The 22,646-nt window shown below is 42.4% G+C and overlaps 1 protein-coding gene across 2 annotated transcripts in view; it reads right to left on the bottom strand.

Moving 5' to 3' along the window:
- MSRB3 (methionine sulfoxide reductase B3) overlaps window positions 1-22,646 on the bottom strand; it is an 85,102-nt gene that overhangs the window by 37,448 nt on the left and 25,008 nt on the right. For both annotated transcript variants that reach the window (XM_056847208.1, XM_056847209.1), the window contains exons 3-4: window positions 19,724-19,832; window positions 17,962-18,039 (exon numbers count right to left, since the gene is read on the bottom strand). In XM_056847208.1, the coding sequence (XP_056703186.1) occupies window positions 17,962-18,039; window positions 19,724-19,832 (187 nt within the window). The remainder of the gene's footprint in view (window positions 1-17,961; window positions 18,040-19,723; window positions 19,833-22,646) is intronic.

Raw genomic sequence — 22,646 nt, 5'->3', positions numbered from 1 at the left:
GTGCTGCAAGAGGCTCTGTGCACAGGCCTGAGACAAAAGGACCCACCTCTTCCAGATAAAGCTGAAGGTAAGTAAGGCTCTGTGCTGCAAGCAGGGGTGAGAATAGGGTTGCCAACCTCCAGGTACTAGCTGGAGATCTCCTGCTAATACAGCTGATCTCCAGCCGACAGAAATCAGTTCACCTGTTGAAAATGGCCGCTTTGTCCATTGGACTCTTTGGCATTGAAGACGCTCCCCTCTTCAAACCCTGCCCTCCTCAGGCTCCGCCCCAAAAACCTCCCGCCAGTTGCGAAGAGGGACCTGATAACCCTATGTGAGAAGTACTGGACAACTGGGGGAGGTAAGGGTGGGGATGCCAGCCTCCAAGGGATCCCCTAGAATTACACCTCATCTACAGAGGAAGAAGACTTGGTTTTTATATGCCGACTTTCTCTACCACTTAAGGGGGACTCAAACCGGCTTACAACCACCTTCCCCTCCCCTCCCCACAACAGACTCCCTGTGAGGTAGGTGGGGCTGAGAGAGCGTGACTCACCCAACGTCACCAGCTGGCTTCGTGTGTAGGAGTGGGGAAACAAACCCAGTCCACCAGATTAGCCTTCACCCCTCATGTGGAAGAGTGGGGAATCAAACCCGGTTCTCCAGATCAGACTCCACCACTCCAAACCACCGCTCTTAACCACTATACCACACTGGCTCTCACACCACGCTGGCTCTCTGTGCAGAGATCAGTTTCCCTGGAGAAAATGGATGGCTGGGAGGGTAGACTCTATGGCATTGTAACCCACTGAGGTCCCTGTCCTCCCCAGTCTCCACCCTCAAATCTCCAGGAGTTTTCCAACCTGGATCTGGCAACCTTACCCCCCATCCCCCACCAGTAGCCAGGGGGAACCTGACAATGCTAGGTAATGGGTTGCTGTTCTAGTGGGAACTAAAAGCAAGGTGATTGCTTTTGTTGGGGGAGGGGGAAATCCCTGAACCTGCCTGTGCAGGCTTGTACCTCATTACATTACACCTGCTATTGCTCAGCTTGGATTTGTAAATAGTCCTGGTCTTGCATCTCTGGCTACCTCTTTTCCTGTCATATTACATCTCATGATGTTACATGCTAGCAGCTTAGGGGAGCCCTCAACTCACATGGCTCCACCCAGGTGCCATAAGTCCAGGCATCAACATTAGGTCAAAAGGGCCTGCTGGGGAAGGAAAAAGAAGGGAAGAGCCTCAATCGTTGGGCAAGTGGATTGCAGAATCTAACCCAACAAGCACAAGAGAAAGAAGAAAGTTCATATGAGAAAAGACATCTCTCCTCTTTGTTGCTTCCTTGTTTTAAAACACTTCTTAAAGTGAAATCCCAACATGTTAAAATGAGGGGGGGGGTGAGGAGGAAATATTCCTGAGTCACCAGCCTGATGATCCTACCACTCAAATGACACAGTTCAGCTTCACTACTTGGAATGGCTTGCTCCAAAGAAGTACTGCCTGCCGCCGCCACCAGGGGCAGCAGATGATGGTAGGGTTGCCAGGAGGCCTCCCACCAGCACCCTTTGTTGCCTGCCGCCACTCGGAGCCACTTTAGCCTCCTTGCCAATGCTGTTTTCCCATCTGCAAATCACAGGGTTGCAGTTGGGGAATACCTGGAGATTTGGGGGGTGGGGGTGGAGGGCAGGGTATAGGGAGGGGAGGGACCTCAGTAGGGTATCATGCCATAGAGTCCACCCTCCAAAGCAGCCATTTTCTCCAGGGGAACTGATCTTGGTGATCTGAAGATCAATTGTAATAGTGGGAGATCTCCAGGTGCCACCCAGACGTTGGCAATCCTAGCAAATCACCCCATAGTTCCGCTATTGGCTTCGCTGTAAAAATCATGTTACTTACATGGCTACGCATAAGTTTCACAACAGACCAACAGCGGTTCCTTGGGTATGTTTGTGGCTACTAAAACAACAAGGAGAGGGACACTAAAACTGCTTCTGTTTGCATGTGGTCATAAACAGAAAAGAGCTGGTATATGCATCTGGGAAGCAAAAAAACTCACATTGCATGTGTGATTCAAAACCCTCATGTTGTTGCCCAGGAAACATGAAGATTTTGTAAGGTATAAATGGAGCCTCAAAAGAGGCAGAGGGAGTGTGAATACAAGGGCCCTGAACATCTTACCCATTTTGTTGCCACCCCTGCTTGTTTTAGGAACGATCCTTCAGCAAGTTCTCTTGGCACAAGCCTCACTGAAAGACCATTTTCTAGTCTCTCTCTGATGAGCACGGTGGATTGATCTAAATGAATGCTATTTAAATCAAGTTTCCTATTTGTGCCTCAGACATTTCCTAAATGAAAATGCATACTAACTGATTGCTGTAATGATTAAACCAGGTTGACTGACAACTAAAAAGAGCATTTATCATACCCAGGAGGATACACTTTTAAGCATACATATGGCCTGATCTTGTCAGATTTGTACTTGTGCCCTTAGGCATACACAGCTCTCCCATGAGCATAGCGCTCCCCTCAAAACATCTGGAAGGGAGAGGGGACTGACAGCACAGAAGTCTTAAATGCAGAGCTGTAGATGGGGAGAGAGGAAGGAAGAAGCAAAGGGCGACTGGATTGTGCCTATAGTTTCCAGATAAATATGGTTTGTAATTCTGATTTAAATAATGGCACATTGTATGTTATTTGATAACTTTACACAAATATGATCAAATAGTAAGTATGTTCTTTCTTGTGCCACTATGCAACATGCCGTGCATACATTTATCATTGGAGAGCTGACATAGGTACTAGGAAGTCATCAAAGCCTTCAACAGTACCAAGATCCAGCCCCTGGATCAGACAGACAGACTGTCCAGACTGAGGCCCAAACTAGATGAGAAGGGGAGATTTTAGTCATCAAGTTGGGTCAAGATTCTACTGACCTGACTTGTCTTCCCCACAGCCAGACAGCAGCGCTGGGTAACTTATTTCCCAAGTGCTGCAGGACCCACAGCATTGGCACCACCTCACGGGTAAAGGAAGAGATTCTGACTCCCCCATGCCATTTTCCTGGCCCCTCCTCTCTCTACCCCTCCAGCACTATGGTCCCAGTCCAAACTGGGTCCTGCAATGCTTAAGGGGAAAGTTCCCTGCCGTTACCATCTGGCTGTGGGGAAAGTGAGTTGGTCAGGAGGACCTCAACCCAGCTCATGATCTAAAATTTCATCTAATTTGGACCTTATTCAGTGTACACAGGCAGAGCAATCCTCGATGGGGGGGCGGGTGAATGGCCTCAGGAGGCAGCATGACCCCTGCCCCAGCTAAACTAGCTGAACTGACTTACTACCACCCAACTGGCATGACTCGCCCATGCTTGACTGTTTGCTACTGTTGAACAGCAGCCACCCCATGAAAGCCAGTTTGTGTAGTGGTTAGAGTTTCATTTTAGGATGATGTATGCTTATATTTTTAAACTGTTAGCCATGTCGGTGGCCCTTGTTAGAGTAAAATGGTGGGTTATAAAATTTGTAAATATTGTAAATTAGGATCTGGGAGATCCAAATTTGAATCACCACTTGACCAAGGAAGCCCACTGGTTGACCTTGGGCCAATTGAACATTCTTAGCCTAATTTACCACATATCATTGTTATGAGAATAAAATGGAGGAGATGAGCTTGTTTCAGTCCCCATTGTGGAAGAATGTGGGGAGAAAAAAAGGTAGGTTGGCTGGTGAGTGGGAAGGAGAGACAGAAGCAAGAAAAGGGGTGAGGCTATGGTACTTTCAGGCAAGGAACAACGGGAATTGTGGGGGGGGATGAGATACCATGCGCAAGTCCTTGCAATTCCCTGCTTGGAAAGTAATTTTTTTCTGTACATGGGCAACCCTTGTTTATGCAGAGACCTTGAATGTGGGCAGTCCAGTTCTTCAGCTTTCATCATATTCACAGAGACCAACCACTTTACTAAACATACTTGGATGATAAACAGCTAACAACTTTTATTTACATGAAGACTGAGGGAAACCTTGTACCAGGCTTTTTGGGACAGCACGCTGAAAAGAAAGCATTCTAATATTTGCATAGATGTAGCCAAGAAGCAAAGTATAGAATGATTTATGATGCCCAGAAGACAGGTAAATATATATCAATGCAAGGGATTAAATTTAATCTACTTGGGTTGCCTTGAATTACTGGGAGGTGACCAATGAGTGTCAAGGGAACATTTAATGACTATTACTTTTTAGCATTATTCTTGAGGGACCTCATTCAGGGGAGCATACAAGATTCTGTCCCCTTCCATTTTATCCTCACAACACAACTCTCTGGGAAATGTTAGGCTGAAGGAGAACAACTAGGTCAAAAGGATCCATTGAGCTTCATGGGGATTTGACCCAGGACCTCTTCAATCTTGGGTCAGCTCTCTTACAATCATAGCTACTCTTACAGCCCATTCCAGAAGGGGTGGCAGTTAGGCAGCGGCCAGGAGTGTTGCAGCCATGCCACCACAATAGAGGCTTCTCGGCCAGAATAAAGAAAAATAAATGCTCTTAAAAAGAAAACTCTAGGGATAAGCCCCATTCACTTTAGCGAGGCTACACCAGCAAAATAGCTAGTGTAACAAAGCCACAACATGAGGGGGCATTCCTGGGCCGAAAGGGGTTAGGAAGCTGCCTACAGCCTGTTCTCCATTGCTGCTGGCATGTGTTGTGGTATTGCTTATTGATTTATTTAGAAAAAAATTATGTTGCCTTTCCAGGAACCTGCCTGTAACAGCTTACAAAATAAAAATAATTAAAATAAAACAATTAAATGTATTAATTAAAATCCAGGATTAAAAACCCAGGCCAGTGTAAAAACATAACCATAAAAACTGATAGCGTAAAGTAATAGTTTCCCAGCTAAAATAGTGTTGAAAGATCAACCCCTTAATGAAAAGCCTTGGTGAACAGAAATGGTTTGGCCCAGCATCTGAAAGAAAACAACGTAGGTTCAAGGTGAGCCCCAAAAGAAGGGCATTCCATAAGAAGGGTACCACCACTAAAATAAACTCTGGGGCCTAACGCACTCAGTATATACTACGTTTTAAAAAAGTGTTATCCCGGTTAGATCGCACCTCAGACCTCCCATTTGGCTTGGAAATGCTTTGGAAGCGCCAGACATCTGTTTTTCCCCAAAACGCCTATACCACGATGTATTTCCTTATGTCGTTTCAAAACAGGAGACACTCCCCCCCACAAAGCCGAAGCCTGGCATTTGCAACTGGGGGGGTCTCTTGCAGCCTCTGCCGGGGGGGTCCCCCAGCAGCAAGGCGGCAGAGCGGAGGGGGGTGCGAGGCGGCATGCCCCTGCGGGGCTGCGGGGCAGGGCAGGGGTCTCCCCACTGCTTACACTGGAGACAGTGAGGGGCTACTCAAAGTCCTTGCCGCCCACCAGGCGGAAGCCCCAGGGCCCCAGGCCGCGCAGGGCCAGCCGCTGCCCGCCGCTCATCCTGCTCCCCGCTACGCCGTTCCCCGCGCCTCGGCAGCTGGGTGGCTGGACTGGGTCAGGCCAACCGGCCAGGGCGCTCTGCCTCAGGGTGGGGGCTCCACGGCTGCCAGCCGGGCAGAACCCTGCAGACGCAGCAGCAGCAGCTGCGGGAGCGGCGCTCACCCGGCCACGTGCGCGCCTGGAGCCGGACGGGAGAGCGCACAGGGGCGCAGCGGGCAGCCTCGGCCAGGAACAGAGCGGACACCCCGGGTACTCGCTAAGCCCCCCCCCCCCAAAAAAAGACCTTTCTCTCGCCCTGGGGCTTTGGCTGCACGAGACTCGTGTCCCAGGGAGGAGGAGGAGGAGGAGCTGGTTTTTATACCCCATGCTCCTCTCAACGGTGTGATAACGATGTGACGATATGACGATAAACCGTCTTGGGAGCAGTCTTCCCAGGCACTTTGCAATCGGAAATGAAGAATACGCATCCAAAACACACACACCGAGCACGATGATACTCTGCTGCAAATTGTTGGTGCGTTAAGGCTCTCTGTCTCTGCAGACGGGGGCACAGAGAGAAGGGTTTGTGAGGAAGATCTTAACTGCTGGGCTGAACTATTTGGGAGGAGGCTGTCCTCAAAATACCCTGGACTTGCCATTTAGGGATTTAAAGGTAAGAATGGACAGAAACAAATGGGCAGCCAGTGCTAGGGTTCCCAACTGCCTGCTTATGGCAGGCAAGCTACCGCCCATTGCTCCTGTTGCTCACTGACTCTCAGTTGGTCAGCAGGCTGGGGAAGGGAGGGGGAGTCATTGGCATCATCCACGCAATGACATCATGGGCCCAACTGGGGCACCAGAGAAAAATAGCAGCCCCACATGACCAACCCAATGAGGGGAGCAACTAAGGCAAAACAGGCTGCCAAGCAGCACCCCATCCTCCTGCCTCATGCCAAACAGCTGATTGGGAAAAACAGCTGATCAGTGGTGAGGCTCTGGGAGGAGCAAGGAGGGTAGCTGGAAGGGAGAAAACAAGGTGACTCGTAGCAGCAGCAGCCCAGGAAGCCTGATGAGCCAGCACAGTCCTGGGTCCTCCTCCCGGGGAGACCCAGGCCCATGCCCAAGGCGCAAGTGCTTACCTGCCGCAAGCAAAGACACCTCGAGGGAGCTCTGCTTGCTGCTAAGGCAGGAGAACTCGTCCCAGCCCTCCATGTGGCTCCCGACGCCAGTGGTTTATGCAGAAGCTTTAACATCATGCTGGAGGGATGCTCCAGCATTCGCAAAACACCTCTATCCCAGGTGGCTGCTGCAACGAGTCGCCTTTCCCCCCCCCTTTAGCTATCCTCCCCACTCCTCCCAGAGCCTCACCACTGATCAGCTGTTTCCCCCAATTTGGCGCAAGGCAGGAGGATGGGGCACGGCTTGCCAGACTGTTTTGCTTTTGTTACTCCCCGCGTTGGGGTGATCATCTGGGGCTGCTTTTTTTTCTCTGGCAACCCAGTTGGGGCTACCCCAACAAACCGGACGTGATGTCATCACATAGATGACGCTGATCTCTGCTCCCAACCCTGCCTCCCTAAACCTCCTGCTGGTTGCAAGGAGGGACCTGGCAACCCTAGCCAGTGCCCAGAAACAAACAGGCAGCCAGTGAAGATCTTTCAGAACTAGGGTAATACAACCCCTGTATCCCACCACTAACAATAGCCTGGCTGCTGCATTTTGAATTAGGTGAAGTTTCTGGACCATTTTCAATCAATCAAAATTTATTACGGTCAAGAGATCAGTCAATAACAATTTAACAGCATAGTTTACGTACAAATGTAAAACTAATATGAGGTAATGGTGGAAAGTGCCGTCAAGTCACAGCAGACTTATGGTGACCCTGTAGGGTTTTCAAGGCAAGAGATGTTCAGAGGTGATTTGCCATTACCTGCCTCCTCTGGGCTGAGAGAGTTCTTAGAGAACTGTGACTGGCCCAAGGTCACTCAGCAGGCTTCATGTGGATAAGTGGGGAATCGAACCCAATTCTCCAGATTGGAGTCTGCCGCTCTTAACCACTATACCACGCTGGCTCTTAACTGAAAATTAATATACAGAGATTAAAATTCATAGTCTTTACTGTGCTGCAATTAATTATACATAAAGGTTATTTAAAAGTTTGGAATATCTACTTTCTTATGGAGAAAGCCTCAGCACAGAATTTGGCCAGTTTAGAGGAGGTCTCATTGGCGCAATCTTCAAGGAGGAGATATATGTAGAATTTTTCAGATCTTCCTGGGAACTTGGATAGAGTAGGGGTGAGATATGTGGAACGGATGTCCTTATAAAATGGACAATATAATTGTTTTGACTGCATTCAATTGGCAGGAACAAAAAGGTTGAGGGTAGGGATTATCTAAGTGTCTCCCTTCCAATAGCACTGAGGGCAGGCAATTAAAATAGGCTAGGTGAAAGCTCTGCTGCATATGGAAAATTCTAAAGCATAAAGATAGTTCACCGGCACATTGTTTTAGCTATGATTCCCTACTGTCAGATAGAGATATGCCTGAGCTCTATTAGCTTGAAGAGCTGTATCCTGCATCCATTGTTTAAGTATTTCTTTAGCTCCTAAGAACCCAAAATGGCATATTGCTAAGATGAAGAAGTTGAGAAGTTGTATTTTATTCTCAACCATATCCACCCAACCTGAGCAGTAGCTATCCGAAAGAATTAAGGGAGATAATCCAGATGGATTAGCTTGAGCCAAAAACATATAGCTTGAAGGACCATTTTCAAAGGCAGCTTCAGGTAAAGCACAAAACAGAACCTGGATATAATCACAGCATGAATCACCATGACCAGATCATGTTTCTCAAGGAATGGCCATAGCTGGTGTATCAGCTGAAGCTGATAAAAGGCACTACATGCTATGGAGGAGTTCTAGGCCTCCAACTGTAGGCCAAGATCCAGCAGTACCCCCAGGCTACGAACCCTGTTCCTTCAAGGAAAAGTACCCCAGTCTTGCCTGGACTGAGTTTCAGATTATCATTCGTCACCCAGCCCATTAACACCTTGAGGCAACTGTTCAGGACTTCCACAAACTCACCTGACTCAGCTATTAAGAAACAGAGCTGGGTATCTTCCACATATTCCTTTATGTTGCCATCTTCTGCCAGCTGGTGAAGACTTTTTTGTTACATTTGATGTTCCCTTGGTGTTCTCTCCTTCCTGCCCAATATTTTGTTTTAAATATTTTAATTGTTGTTCTGATGTCTTTGTATGTTTTTTAGCTTTGGTTTTAATTGTTTTAATGATGTGGTGTTGTTTGGTTGATTTTAATGGTTTTAAAATGTAATGTTATGTGTGTTTTAATCTGTTAGCCCCCTTGGTGGCCATTGTGGGGGGGGGGGAAGGTGGGATATAATTTTTGTAAAAGAAATTGATGGTGTCTTATTCCAAATCTCCTGATGATCTCTCCCAGCAGTTTCATGTAGAAGTCAAACAGCATGGGAGACAAGATGCAACCCTGTGGAACCGCATGGCAGTACCCCAGCACCACCTTCTGGAATTGATCAGTCAAGTAAGGGTGGAACCACTGAAGCACAGTTCCCCCCCTCCACTCCCAACTCAACCAGCCTGTCCTGAAGGAAATCATGGTCAATGGTACTGAACGCCACAGAGAGATCCAGGAGAATCAACATGAATGCACTGCCCCAGTGAAGATCATCCGTCAGAGTGACTAAGGCCATTTCCATCCCAAACTCAGGCCTGAATCTGGGCTAAAATAGGTCTAGATAATCTATCTCCTCCAAAACCACCTGAACCTGCATAGCCACCACCCGCTCAACAGGACTGTGCCCCCCCCCCAAAAAAAGCACCTGGACCATAATGGTGGCTGAGATCTCATGAGTTTATGTTGTGAAATCTTTTATATTTAACTTTTATGTTCCACTTGGCTTTTTTGTTTTGTTTTGTTTTAGATTTTTCTGCAAACTTGGTGGGTAGGAAACAAAACATCAAGAATTTCAGGAGTGAGACACATAACACCTACAGTAAGGAGTGGCCAGCTGCAGAATAAAAGGATGACCTTATTTTTTTTTATTGCCACACATGAGGAATTTTTCTTAGCAACAGTTCCATTGTATTGTGGCAAAGGAAAAACCGGGATTCAACTAGTAATATTTTAAAGACTGTGCGACATTCCACCATAAAAAATGGGGGGGGGGGAGGCATGTTCTCCCATTAAGTCTTGGTAGCTTTGCAAATGGATGCCCTGAGAAGGTTAAAAGAAGAGCAATGTTTGGTTTCAATGGGTTTTTTTATCTGTCTAGCTGATAAAGATAGAGTTCTGACTTAACTATGTACCCAAAATACCTCTGGTCTTTCATCAGCAGAGCAAAATTCATGTGTTCCTTGACCTTACATGTCACATGGTAATGAAACAGCATAAATCAGACCTATTAAAACTTGAAGTTTGTTAATCTTAGTGCTGAAGTTCCATTCTCCCCTTCCTGGCAAAACTAACTAGTTCACAGGTCACGATTATATATTTACACATAGCAGTGATGCAGAGAGAAAAAATCAATGGATGCCCGTCTAACACCCAGCAGAAACTAATAGAAACATATGGACTTGGGGGGGGGGGGAGCCCTAAATTCTGTTACCTGAATTTCAAGTTATGTTGCATTTAACATTTCAGAGGCTGTACTGATGATGCTGACTTGGAGTTGGAAAAACTTGCCAAATGTTGACTTGAACTTCTGTTTTTAGTTTTACCGTTAGATTAATGAGCTGATATTGTTTGTTTTGTTCTTCAGGTCTAAAATGTTGAACATTTTTGTTTGTGCAACACTGCTCTAGAAATATCATGTCTTCTAAGAGCAACAGTGATCTACTGCTTTGCATTAATCTCAATTGGACTGAATATATATTACACATCTTACTTGTGCAAGTTACATCTCGACTGGCATTGCTTGAGTTATCCTTCCTAAAATCCATGTCAGCAACAAGTATAGTATTTCCATTTAGAGCATGAGGAATTATTTACAATATTTACACCCTGCCTTTCTGCCACTTAAAAAAATCTGCACTTCAAAAAATTTCATATTAACTACAGATCCAGATCTCAAAGAGACCATGCTGTTCATTATACCTACGTTTCTGGAACCTTGTGACTGTTTGGGGATTTTTTGGGGGGGAAGTACTTTTTGGGGTTCCAAAAACTGAAGATATTTTTCCTATACCCCACAAGGCAGCAGGAACAGGGAGGGAGGGGAGAGGAAGCTGGCACCATCCAACAGCTGTTAGTTTCTCCCATCTCTTTAAATTTTAAAAGTACTAGCTGATAGTTGGGTAAACCAGAGGCCCAGTCTACTGCCATTGGAACTAATAAGGCCATACTTTCCTGCAGGTCTACCCGCTGTTAGACATAATAGGGCTATTATTTTCTAAAGGTAGACATGGTCTCTCTACAGCCCATAGTGAATAATGGTCCATTAGTTTCAATGGCAGTGGAGTATTTTAGATCATTTTGGATATCCCCAAACTGACCCAAACCAGCTAATTTGAGATTTACATTTGGCTTGGGTATCTCAAAATGCTGTTTATGATATGACATAATAATCTGCTGTTCAGTGGAGAGAAAAATCAAGTCCCTCTGGACAGAGTTAAATTACCTTAGATTTAAAGTTAAAACAACACCAACACAGAAGTCAGTCGAGGAAGGTGGCATATAAATGATGTAAACCCTAGTGATGCTGGGTAAATAGAGTTAAAAATATGAGAATGGGATGCGTAAAGTAAACTGGGGCAATGCATTGTAGGCAATGTAAACCAAAACAGCAATGTGGACCCTTATCACAAGAGAGAATGAAGAGCCAAGCACCTTTAGGAATCCATCAGAGGGGGTACACCAAAAAAAGTATCTGAAAAGACAAACTGAAGCCTCCGCAGAGCCTCCTCCAAGAAATTGGGGGGGAACTAAAAGCCGCTTACCTGAATCCCTTTATAAGGGATCCAGCTACCTATACAAAGCTCTCAAATTTTATTTATTTCTAAAATGTATGAATCACTTCCCCAACCCCACAGGAGCACTCACAGCAACTTATACAAGGCATTGGCCAGGCTGTGGAAAGTCTAAAAATAATTGTTTCACCACAGACAGAAACTCTTTGCAATCTAGGATCTCAGCAAGGGGCTGCAGCGCCTCCTTGTGATGATAGCTACCATGGTATGACAGGAATGCCCAGTGAAGGGACAGCAGGGGGACAAGGTAAGTCTCTATATTCTCTCATTCTTTTAAAAATAATTTACATTTAATTTTTATATAAATCTACTTACAAAAAACAATACCATAATATATACATTTAGAACTATCAAAAAGAAAATACCAATACTTCTGTCTAATGATTTGTGATTCATACAGTAGATATACCAGAACAGCCAGTCATTCTATTCCACATACCCATACCATTATCTCAGTCCATTATATTTGACCCAAATACACAAAAGGTACAACCAATATGTAACAAACATGCACCATTTCTCCACAAATCTATCAGAGGTAGCTGAGCCATTAGACTTTGTATAATATGTTAATTTTATCATTAAGAGTATTTTCATAATCTCAGATAGCACTCTTTCATTTTTTGGTGGATTTCATTTTTACTGTCTTGTCACTATGCAAAGTTTCATTGTTGTTAGTAAAATAAAAATAATTTCAAAATATAACTCTGTGGCTCTCCCTTTGACTTAACGTATTACTATTTCTTTAGAATTAGATGATAAACATACTGTCATATTATGAATCGCCTCAATAATCATAGACCAAAATTTCCTAATCAGTAGGCAGCTCTAACATATGCCTGATAAATTGGAATAAATCCTTGATGAGCAGGGAGGTACCACTAGAACTATATTTGTATAAAACTTTCCCTCAGGTCCTTCAGTATCAATCTTAACCAGACATTTTCCCAAATTCAGACCCATTCAACTGTGGTTTCACTTCATCCATATCATTTCCCTATTTTTTCACAAATCTATTAACAGATCCAAGTTTAACAACATTGAACATACATGTAACACTCTTTTATACGACACAATTCTCTCTGTAAGAATTCTGTCTTACTGTTTAACTCATATACTCTAATGCTGTATCCTTAAACATTCACAAAGAGCCAGCAAAAACCCTGCCTTCAAAAATGCTGAAAGAATTATACACACCTTGAGTCACAGATCCGTTCTGCTAACATTGGCATGGTCCTCTAGTACAAGGTTAGCAGACGAACTTTTTACACAAGGGGAAGTGCCTTGCACCAGAGGAAAGCACCACCACTAGCAGAGCGGAGGGACAGGATCCAGTCTAGAGTTTAAATAAATAAATACCGGTAAATGCATCACCACACACAGTTTTGACAAATTTATTTAGGGTCACAAGCTGTTGCTACAGCTACCCAGCATTTGAGGCAAAAGAGAATGTTCTTGAAATTTAAAGAGATACTGTTTCACCAACTGCTATATGAGCCCCTGTTTACAAGGTGTGAAATTCAATTTAATACAGGTGTTAAATGTCTACAATTCCAGTAAACACCTAAATGCCATATCCACAGAGGAACATGCAGTATAGATCTTCATGATGGAAGATCATATGTATTCCAGATATCTGGGGGACTAAATAGAAAGAGATGCAGGGAGATCCATGGCTGGATCTTCAGAGCACTTTTTTAAAGTCAAAGAGCAGCTGTGTAGGGCCCCACTTTATACCAGGGCTGCATTTTAGGAGAGAAAAGAAGTTTAACCATTCCCACACTGCATGGTTTCAGCAAACAAATTCCTCCTTCCCCCAGTCTATTTGCCCTAGAGGGAGGAAAAAAGGTGGGTGGGGGGAAGGGGGTTGTAATATAACTGATGAAAGCAGGAAAGGATGGAAGGATTAAACCCTTTCTCTCCCCACCCCCATGCTACAGCCATGAACTGAATTTATGTGGCTAGTATTTGAGTTCTTAAAACAGGCCCATCACCACAAACAAAACATCTCAATTAACTTTCAGCCCACTTAGCCATTTCTCATCCTACAGGATTGTAAATGGGAGTTCAGCTGGGCATACAGGAAGCAAAGAATGTAAAGCTTTTGATTGATGGTTAAAGGGGGGGGAGCAATAGCTCAGAGTCAGAATCTAACTACATGGTACATTTTTCCTGGATATGTTCTGTGTTTCCCAGGCATGTGAGGGTGCAATTCAGATCAGAACTGGAGAAGCCAGGGAGAGGGGGCTTCCCCCAATTCATTTTCTGACCAGAAATAGCCCTGGGCAGCCACTATTTGGCCCATCTGTATAAGTTTCCTGAGCAGAGCAAGTAGCAGTTCCCTGTGGCTGTTTCAAGTCAGGAAAATGGTGCAGGAGGGAAACTTAAGCCTTCCAGTCCAATAACCCCAATCCAAATCACGCACCCCATGTACCAGGGAACCATGGAACTAGACCATCTCTGCTGACTAGAGTTGCCAACCTCTAGGTAATTAAAGTAATAGTACTAGGCTCTAGGTATAATAATTCAAGTTCAAACAAATAAGTGTGTGTCAAAAACATGTTTAACTAAACATAACAACAACCAACAATAAGTGTGAAACAACAACTATGTACAGGTATACACTAAAACAATACAAGCAAGACAAGTGTGAAATATAACGAAATTATAAGGTGAGTATGAATACTTTTCTTTCTTTGTACTTAATTATTTCTTCTTCGTTACAGGTATTTCCAATTCATCACAGCTTATTCAATATCAGTCCTAAGACTTTTTGAAATGGAACATGGAACAAGAAGGGAACATTGTCCGGATTAACTATCACGCTTTCGCTACTATAGCATAGCTTCATCAGCCAAAGTTCCAATTCAGTGTTTCGTTCAAACTATAAATATACAAATAAATAAATTTAATAAGCCATTTAGTTTTGTTGTTGGTGCCATTATTATTATATTTATACAATGAAAATATCTGTTGAAAAGTAGTGAGCATACCTTCAAATTAATGAATTTTTCCATAGATTTATCCAAGGTTATTTGGAGATCTCAAAGCGCCTCTGCTGCTGTTCATTACTCCTCTGCATCTCATGATGTGTGCTTAATGAGACGCAGGTGTGTGCTATGTAACTGGTCAATCTACCTAATGGTGATCTGCGTGCTAGGCTCAAAATGGCTCTAAAGGTATATTCTCAGAATGATGTTAAGCTTATCCAATATGCAAGGAAAACAACCAGAGGATCTGAACAAAAGAAATCAAAGAAGGTAAGACAAGTCTAACTCATTATTCAAGCCAAAAGGGGCATATGGTTTAAACAGGTGTATGAATCTCATTTCCTGTCTTAATAGAATTTTTTGAACATTGTTAATTTCAAACTGGTTTCCTTTATACACCCAGACTACGAAAAAACGAAGATCATTCTTGTTATGTTTATTTTCAATAAAATGGGTGACCAGGGGCACGTCAAGTACCCGGGCCCTGATCCGGGATCTGTGCTCCCCAATACGGAGCTTCACCGGTTGAATCGTACTCCCAATGTAAAGTTTAGCACATTTGCAAGGAATTGCATAAACCACCCTACTAGTTGAACAGTTAGAAAAATGTGTTAATTTGAAACTAAAAGTCGAGGTAGTGGAACTAAATTCCTTGAATGGCAAGCTTAGTGCGCATACTGTGCAGGAACCACAGGGAAAATGTCCAACTGTGGTAACAGAGGGGTAAAATATCAGAGTGCACCAATGAATGTCTTATGGAGCTACTCCTGCGTAAGCCAAAGGTAGGTTTGTCAGCACAGCCTGGAATGCTGGAAAGAATGTGCCAGTGTTTGTTAATAATCTTTTGTATCGTTCCTGAATGTTGGCAGTAAGACAAGGAACAAAACAAACTAGTATTGTTAGAATTGCGTTTATTTTTATTCTGCAACATAGTGCTTCGTTCTAACTGCTTTTAGCAGTTCGGTCTGCTTTTAGCTTAGCCTCTCTTACAACGTACGTGGGATAACCTCTCTGTGTTAAGTCAGTGGTTAATTGTTTTGCTGCTACCTCGAAGGCGCCTGTGTGTGTTGATTTTGCATCCTACCACGCAGAGAATTTAAGACAACTCAGCAATGAGTCTTTCTACAAAAAGCTACCAGGTAACCCCACTAGCAAAATAACAAAAATCATTAGGACAGTCATCTCAGAAGGCCTATCACTTGGCTATATAGATCAACACACAGCTGATTTTTTAACAGTACCATATTCTAAAATACCTGTCTTTTAAACTTTGCCAAAAATTCATAAAAATGCCAATAATCCACCAGGTCGTCCTATAGTATCATCCCATAATAGCCTATTAGAATCTATCTCTCAGATGATAGATTTTTATCTAAAACCCTTTTCTAGAAATACCCCATCATATCTATTAGATTCTAGAGATTTAATACAATATATAGAGGGACAAATTTTGCCAACAAACGCAGTACTGGCAACATTAGACGTGATAGCCTTATACACAAATGTCCCTTTGGATTCTGCTAGAAACATTATTGCAGACAGCCTAGACCAACGCTTTACATCACAACCCCCTACACATTTCCTTTTGGACCTCACTGACAGTATTTTTTAGAACAACATATTTCGCTACGGCCAAGATTTTTATTTACAAGTGAAAGGATAAATCTATGAAAAAATTCATTAATTTGAAGGTATGCTCACTACTTTTCAACAGATATTTTCATTGTATAAATATAATAATAATGACACCGACAAAACTAAATGGCTTATTAAATTTATTTATTTGTATATTTATAGTTTGAAAGAAACACTGAACTGGAACTTTAGCTGATGAAGCTACGCTATAGTAGTGAAAGCGTGATAGTTAATCCGGACAACGTTCCCTTCTTGTTCCATGTCAAAAAGTCTTAGGACTGATATTGAATAAGCTGTGATGAATTGGAAATACCTGTAACGAAGAAGAAATAATTAAGTACAAAGAAAGAAAAGTATTCATACTCACCTTATAATTTCGTTATATTTCACACTTTGTCTTGCTTGTATTGTTTTAGTGTATACCCTGTACATAGTTGTTGTTTCACACTTATTGTTTGTTGTTGTTATGTTTAGTTAAACGTGTTTTTGACACACACTTATTTGTTTGAACTTGAATTATTATACCTACAGCCTAGTACTATTACTTTGCTTAAACTTGATTTATAGTATATAAGTTCTTGTGAGTTCTTGTTAGTATAACCTCTAGGTAATAGCAGAAGATCTCCTGATATTACAACTGATCTCCAGCCGATAGAGATCAGTTCACCTGGAGAAAATGGCCGCTTTGGCAATTGGACTCTATGGCATTTAAGTCCTTCCCCTCCCAAACCCTGCCCTCCTCAAGCTCCACCCCAAAAGTCTCCCGCGGATAACGAAGATGGACCTGGCAACCCTACTGTTGACCCAACCTGGAAAAGTATATTGCATGGTTAGGCCCTCAATAGTAGTAAGTATACTTTGCATGAACCCAGTTCAATACTTGACATATCTAGTTAAAAAGATCTCTGGTACTATGTGCAGGGAAAGACCTTCTCGGCCTGGTAGCCTGGACTGCCACTGCCACTCAAAGCAGATAGTCAGAGCCAGGTGGAATAATGGGATGATATGAAGCAGCTTTATGTATACGTCCTCTACCCAGCAGAGATAGTGGAATACACAGAAAGAAGGAACAGTAAATGATGAAGGAAGAACCAAACAAAACAGAACCTCCAACTACAATTTTTGTGTGGCAGCCCTGAAAGAGCGACCTAATTTGAAAAGGTCTCAAAATGTGTATGTGTGTAAGAGAGATTTTAGAATTAATGTAAGCGTTAAGATATCTCTTCCTGAGTAGGAGCCAAATTAGACATGACCAGTAAATCTGAGGAGGGGGGAAGGTTGTCCTTTCTGGAGGGTTAAAATAGTGCCCTGACCTGGATGGCCCAGGCTAGCCTGATCTCATCAGATCTCAGAAGCTAAGCAGGGTCAGCCCTGGTTAGTATTTGAATGGAGACCACCAAGGAATACCAGGGTTGCTGTGCAGAGGAAGTCTCTGGCAAACCACCTCTGTTAGTCTCTTGCCATGAAAACCCCAAAAAGGGGTCGCCATAAGTTGGGTGTGACTTGACAGCATTTTACACACAGAGAAGAGATAGCGGGTGAGAGCAGGCAGGACACTAATTTCTCTCTTCCTCCTTCTTCTCTCTGTGACATGAGTGCCTAGATGGAATAGATTTTGCAAGTTCATAGATACATGTCAGTTAATTCATATCCAAATCTGGGGCTTATGGACTATCAGTAAGGAGTCCTAAACTTACCTCTTGTAACACATTTTACTTTCAAATTAAACCCTCTGTTTATGGTATTCTATAGATTCTATTTTACTGGACTGTATTTTTTGTTTATAGATACAAGTAATTAAAAAAAACTTTTAAAATCTTCACATGCCTGTCTAGCCCTTAAGCAATGCTCAAAACCCAAGAGAAGCCATTACTTTGCAACTTATTTGATCTACTCACTTGAACAAAGGGGTTCCGCAAACCACACATTTGTATACTCCATGAGCTTTGTGATATGTGTATTCTCCCTCAAAGGCACTGGAGAAAAATAATAAAGCAATGAGCACTACTGAGTCATGATTCTTCTAACTCTGAATTGGTTTGACTAGGGCTTAGCATTTTCTACATTTCGCAATGTAGGCATCATTGCTCTTTATAAAATAAAACCAAAACAATCCACATAAACAGTCTGGGAAAATACAAAGTGTCAAAATACAAAATCTCTTATGGACATTTTAGATTTTGTTCCCCAATTCAACCCTTCAATTAGCAGCTGCTGTTAAGGCTTTACTTTAGAATGCTTTCCAACCTAAACATCTTTCTTACTTTACATTTTCAGACCCTATTTGTTAGTCCTCCTGATTTCTTACATATAACCCCAGGTAAAATACAAGTGCAAGATCATGGTGTTCGTATTTGCTTGTTGGTCCTGGACAGGGCACCAAAATATATTTGAATACTGAAAGAATCCAACTGAAATTGAAATAAGTGGCCTCTGATTTCAAGCTGTGTGAGCTCTGCATTTGTATTTGAAGAGGAATATTACTGCTTTAAGGGAATATTTTTCTCAGTTAACAATCTTAAAGGCTAGGAGGTCATATATCTAATACAAATCAGCTGTGCTACTCCAACAAAAAGTCCGTGTGTTCTGCAGCTTGTTTTTATTATCCTTTCACCCTTTTTATGGGATCCAATTTTTTTTATAAACAGGGTTTTTTAAAATGACCTAATCTATGGTTGTTTGTGTGCATTAAATCTTTTTTGCTAATCTTGTACACAACAGTTAAATAACTGTTTGGCTGGAAGGCCTCTTGAGTTGTGAGGAGTAGTTCACCACCAGTTCCTTGTCAGGGTATAAGCTTAGTGCAAGTGATCCCCATTGACAAAGTCCAGTTAAAAGTCAAGTCTTAGGAAGAGTGTTGCTGATTAACTTGGGCCCCACATGTGGTAAGATGCCTTCTGGAGTCTGGAAGGGAACCAAGCAGTTACATCATTAATACTGTTGGCTCAGAAGTGGAAGCAACAGTCTGATGCCAACCTCCATGGCCTGAGTAAAACTCCAAACGGCGTTAGACAAAGATGCAGCTAAGAACAGCTGAGAAAAGTTATGTTCACTAGAGCAGCCTTGGTGAGCTGTCCTGTCTTCTTTTCACCCTCCTCCAGGATTTAGAGCTCACATCCAAGGGCTAAAGCCATGTGAGGGCAGTTATTGAAAATATTTGACATTCCAGGCACAAATGAGCTAATAAATACTTTCTCCACATGTACTTTAAAAAGAAAAGAAACTGAATTGTAAGGAGCTAAACTCAGCTACCTTCTTCATGCAAACAAAACATCTATACTTGCAATGACGATGTTTAAAATTTCAGCTTATTTCCCTTATGGTTCTGATTAATGTGGTGTCTTCCCAAAAAAAAAAAAATAAACAAATAAACAAACAAAAAACCCAGAATTTTCTAACTGCCATTACTTCCACACACTTTGTGGCAAACTGAAAACAGACCCTAAACATAAGCTGGGAGGTTTCAGAACAGAAGAGTCGATTTATAAAGTCCATGACCTTCCGTGCAGCAAATTCCTGTCTGTTCAGTGGTGTTAATTTGTGTGACTTAGTCAACAAGTACCGAGCTCCTCAAAACTGTGTCTGGAGAGGAGATGAAACAGCAGCACTGGGAAGACTTATCTACTGGATACTGACCATATTTCTCTCATCTTGCCTTACCTTTCAGTCCCTTTTTCCTGGGTAACATGGTACTGCAGGGGTGTCAGCCGCTTCTTCAAATCCTGTTGGGAGAAGACCACCTTACAGGTCTTTTTATCCCTACATGATCCTGCAAAAGGAGAGGATAATGGAAGAAGGAACTTTTTAAAAGCTCAAAACCTAAATCATCACTTTGGCGGACAGACTAAGCACAACTTCTGCACTAACTTTTCCAAAGACAAGATCCGATTCTAATGCATTAGAGTGGCTCAGCTGATTGCTTCTTCAGATCCAGCAAGTCTTTTTGTTTTATTTTTTATTTTATTAGATTTATACCCCGCCCTTTCCTGACTGCAGTCAGGCTCAGGGCGGTTCACAAAGGTTCACAAAGCACGTGACCTTGCAGGCATAGCGATAATGTGATACAGCCAAACCCTTTTCTACACAGAAAAAAATGAAAACCACTTTCAGAATTCACATGATCACAGTAAGTTGTGGTCGTAATCCTAAACATGTTTAATCATACCTTCTCTGTAAATATGTTTAGGATTTAACACTTACAAGACATCTATATTGCAGACATAAGGTAATGGGCATATGATGTTTAACCAAAATAAGAAAATAATCTTTGAAAAACAAACACTGAACAGAAAACTTTGTAAATTGATTGTTGTTCATTTAAAAGCAAACAGTCGTTTGAACTTTGTCATTCCTCAGAATGTATGCTTCTGAGAATCAGCATTTACACCAAAATAAATTAATTAAAAATTGGAATTTTCTACATTTAGAAGACTGTGTCAAAGAACATCCTGAGAAACAAAAGATGACAGTCCTAACAAACGTGCCATTTTACAGATCTTGTGAATTTTTAAAATAACAAGTCAGCATAAATATCCACTTTCAAATTATTATTATTTGTCCAACTTTTTTTATTTAAGGTGCACAAAATTCTTAAGTAAAAATATTTAAAACAACATAGGAACCCTGAATGCATTCTTATCACTGTAAATGGTGCTTATAACTTTTTAGAGGGGAAAGAATAGGCAGGAATTGTATACACATTGTATACACATCTGAGTGATGATGTTATTAATCTTCGTTACAGCCACTGACATTCTTGCATAAGTAATTACAAATTAACCTGCAATTATAGCTGGATCAGGGCCATCAGCATTTTATCAGCACTAAATATCAATACTTGAGGAACCAGAATTTTTATCCTAAATATTTTATTTTCATTTATAGTCCACCTTTCTCACTAAGACTCAAGGCGGATTACAAGTACAATAGAATTATTCAGTCAATCAAAAAACCAAAGCAGGATAACATTAGCACGATAACAACAGCTGAATCTAACAGCAAGTAAAACAAAGCTAAGAGCCCCATGGCGCAGAGTGGTAAGCTGCAGTACTGCAGTCCAAGCTCTGCTCATGACCTGAGTTCAATCCCAACGGACGTTGGTTTCAGGTAGCCGGCTCAAGGTTGACTCAGCCTTCCATCCTTCCGAGGTTGGTAAAATGAGTACCCAGCTTGCTTGGGGGTAAAGGGAAGATGACTGGGGAAGGCACTGGCAAACCACCCCGTAAACACAGTCTGCCTAGAAAACGTCGGGATGTGACGTCATCCCATGGGTCAGGAATGACCCAGTGCTTGCACAGGGGACCTTTACCTTTTAAAACAAAGCTGTTCAGTCAGTCATCAAACAGATTACAAAATATGATAATGTTTGAGTCTACCAGCAATATTCCTAGTAAAACAACATAATTCAGTGGAGTTGGAATTAGAAGAGGGAAAGAGGACTAGAAGAGGGAAATAAACACTTTATCGCTAATAGATGTCACCTCCTGAACTGATGCATTACACCACAGCTCACAGCTCTATAAAAATGCCCTCCTGAACATTTCTGTATTGCACATTTTGAGAAACAATTGAAGTGTGGGGGGCCTTCCTAATAGCCTCAGGCAGATTATTTCATAATGTGGGAGCTAGTGCACCCATTTCTATTGCAACTGCTGTACAGGAATATAGTGAGCAACTGGTGCATGAATTGGATAACCAAGTTATGAAGGCACATGATGCATTCCCAAGCTGCTTAGGCAGGTCTTCATCTGGTCAGCACCTGGATGGCAAACCCTCTTATAAATCCAATGTATGTCACTTGAGTTCCCATAAAAGACAAATAATAAAATACTGGGTTTTTTTTTACTCCATGAAGGACTAATAAAACAGTGCATCTCTCTGACACATCACGAGTGGTACCTACTCCTCATAGCCTTTGTCAGTTGTTATGATTTTGTTGATACAGCCACCTAAGCAATCAGATTCCCAGACTTTTGAAGGTACATGTTTGTGCATACTGAAGCTGGAAAACATGCTCATTGCTCCATTTACTGCGCATATTGGTCGGATTGTGTGGTGTTTCATTATGTATAACTGGAATACCAAAATCTGAACAAGGCTTAGCACCTTCAAATGTGATTTGTTTTACAGAATGAGGGCTCCCATACAGCACCATTCTTTCACATAAGAGAGCGCACCCAAGTGGTGGCCTGATCATCAGCAGCACCCAAACATTTCACAAACATAATCCTCTGGATCTGTTGTTTTAGGTTTGTACTGATTTTTCCAGTAACTGTTCTTAGCTCACTGTAAACTGCCCTCGAGCTCATGGAGTTATAAGTGCTTTAAGTAAACAAATAAGTTTTGCCTTTAAAAAAATAACTTCGTTCTTTAACTGCCTAGTCCTTTTCTTGAAAACTGGGCCTCATATCCACCTTTTGAGGGGAGGGGGCTGAAGGTGACCACCACACCACATTTGCAGGCTGTTGTGCTCAGGCTAAAAGGTGATTGGAACATCATTTATGTCTTGGCTCTTGGTACTAAGTAGACCATATTTTAAAATCTTACTCCAGACATTTCTCTTTCAAACACTCATCACTGATCA

This window comes from Euleptes europaea, chromosome 3 (genome assembly GCF_029931775.1).
Source record: "Euleptes europaea isolate rEulEur1 chromosome 3, rEulEur1.hap1, whole genome shotgun sequence".
Classification (NCBI taxonomy): Eukaryota; Metazoa; Chordata; class Lepidosauria; order Squamata; family Sphaerodactylidae; genus Euleptes; species Euleptes europaea.
The sequence above is the reverse complement of the archived record's forward strand: the minus strand, read 5'-3'. Positions and strand labels throughout refer to the sequence as shown.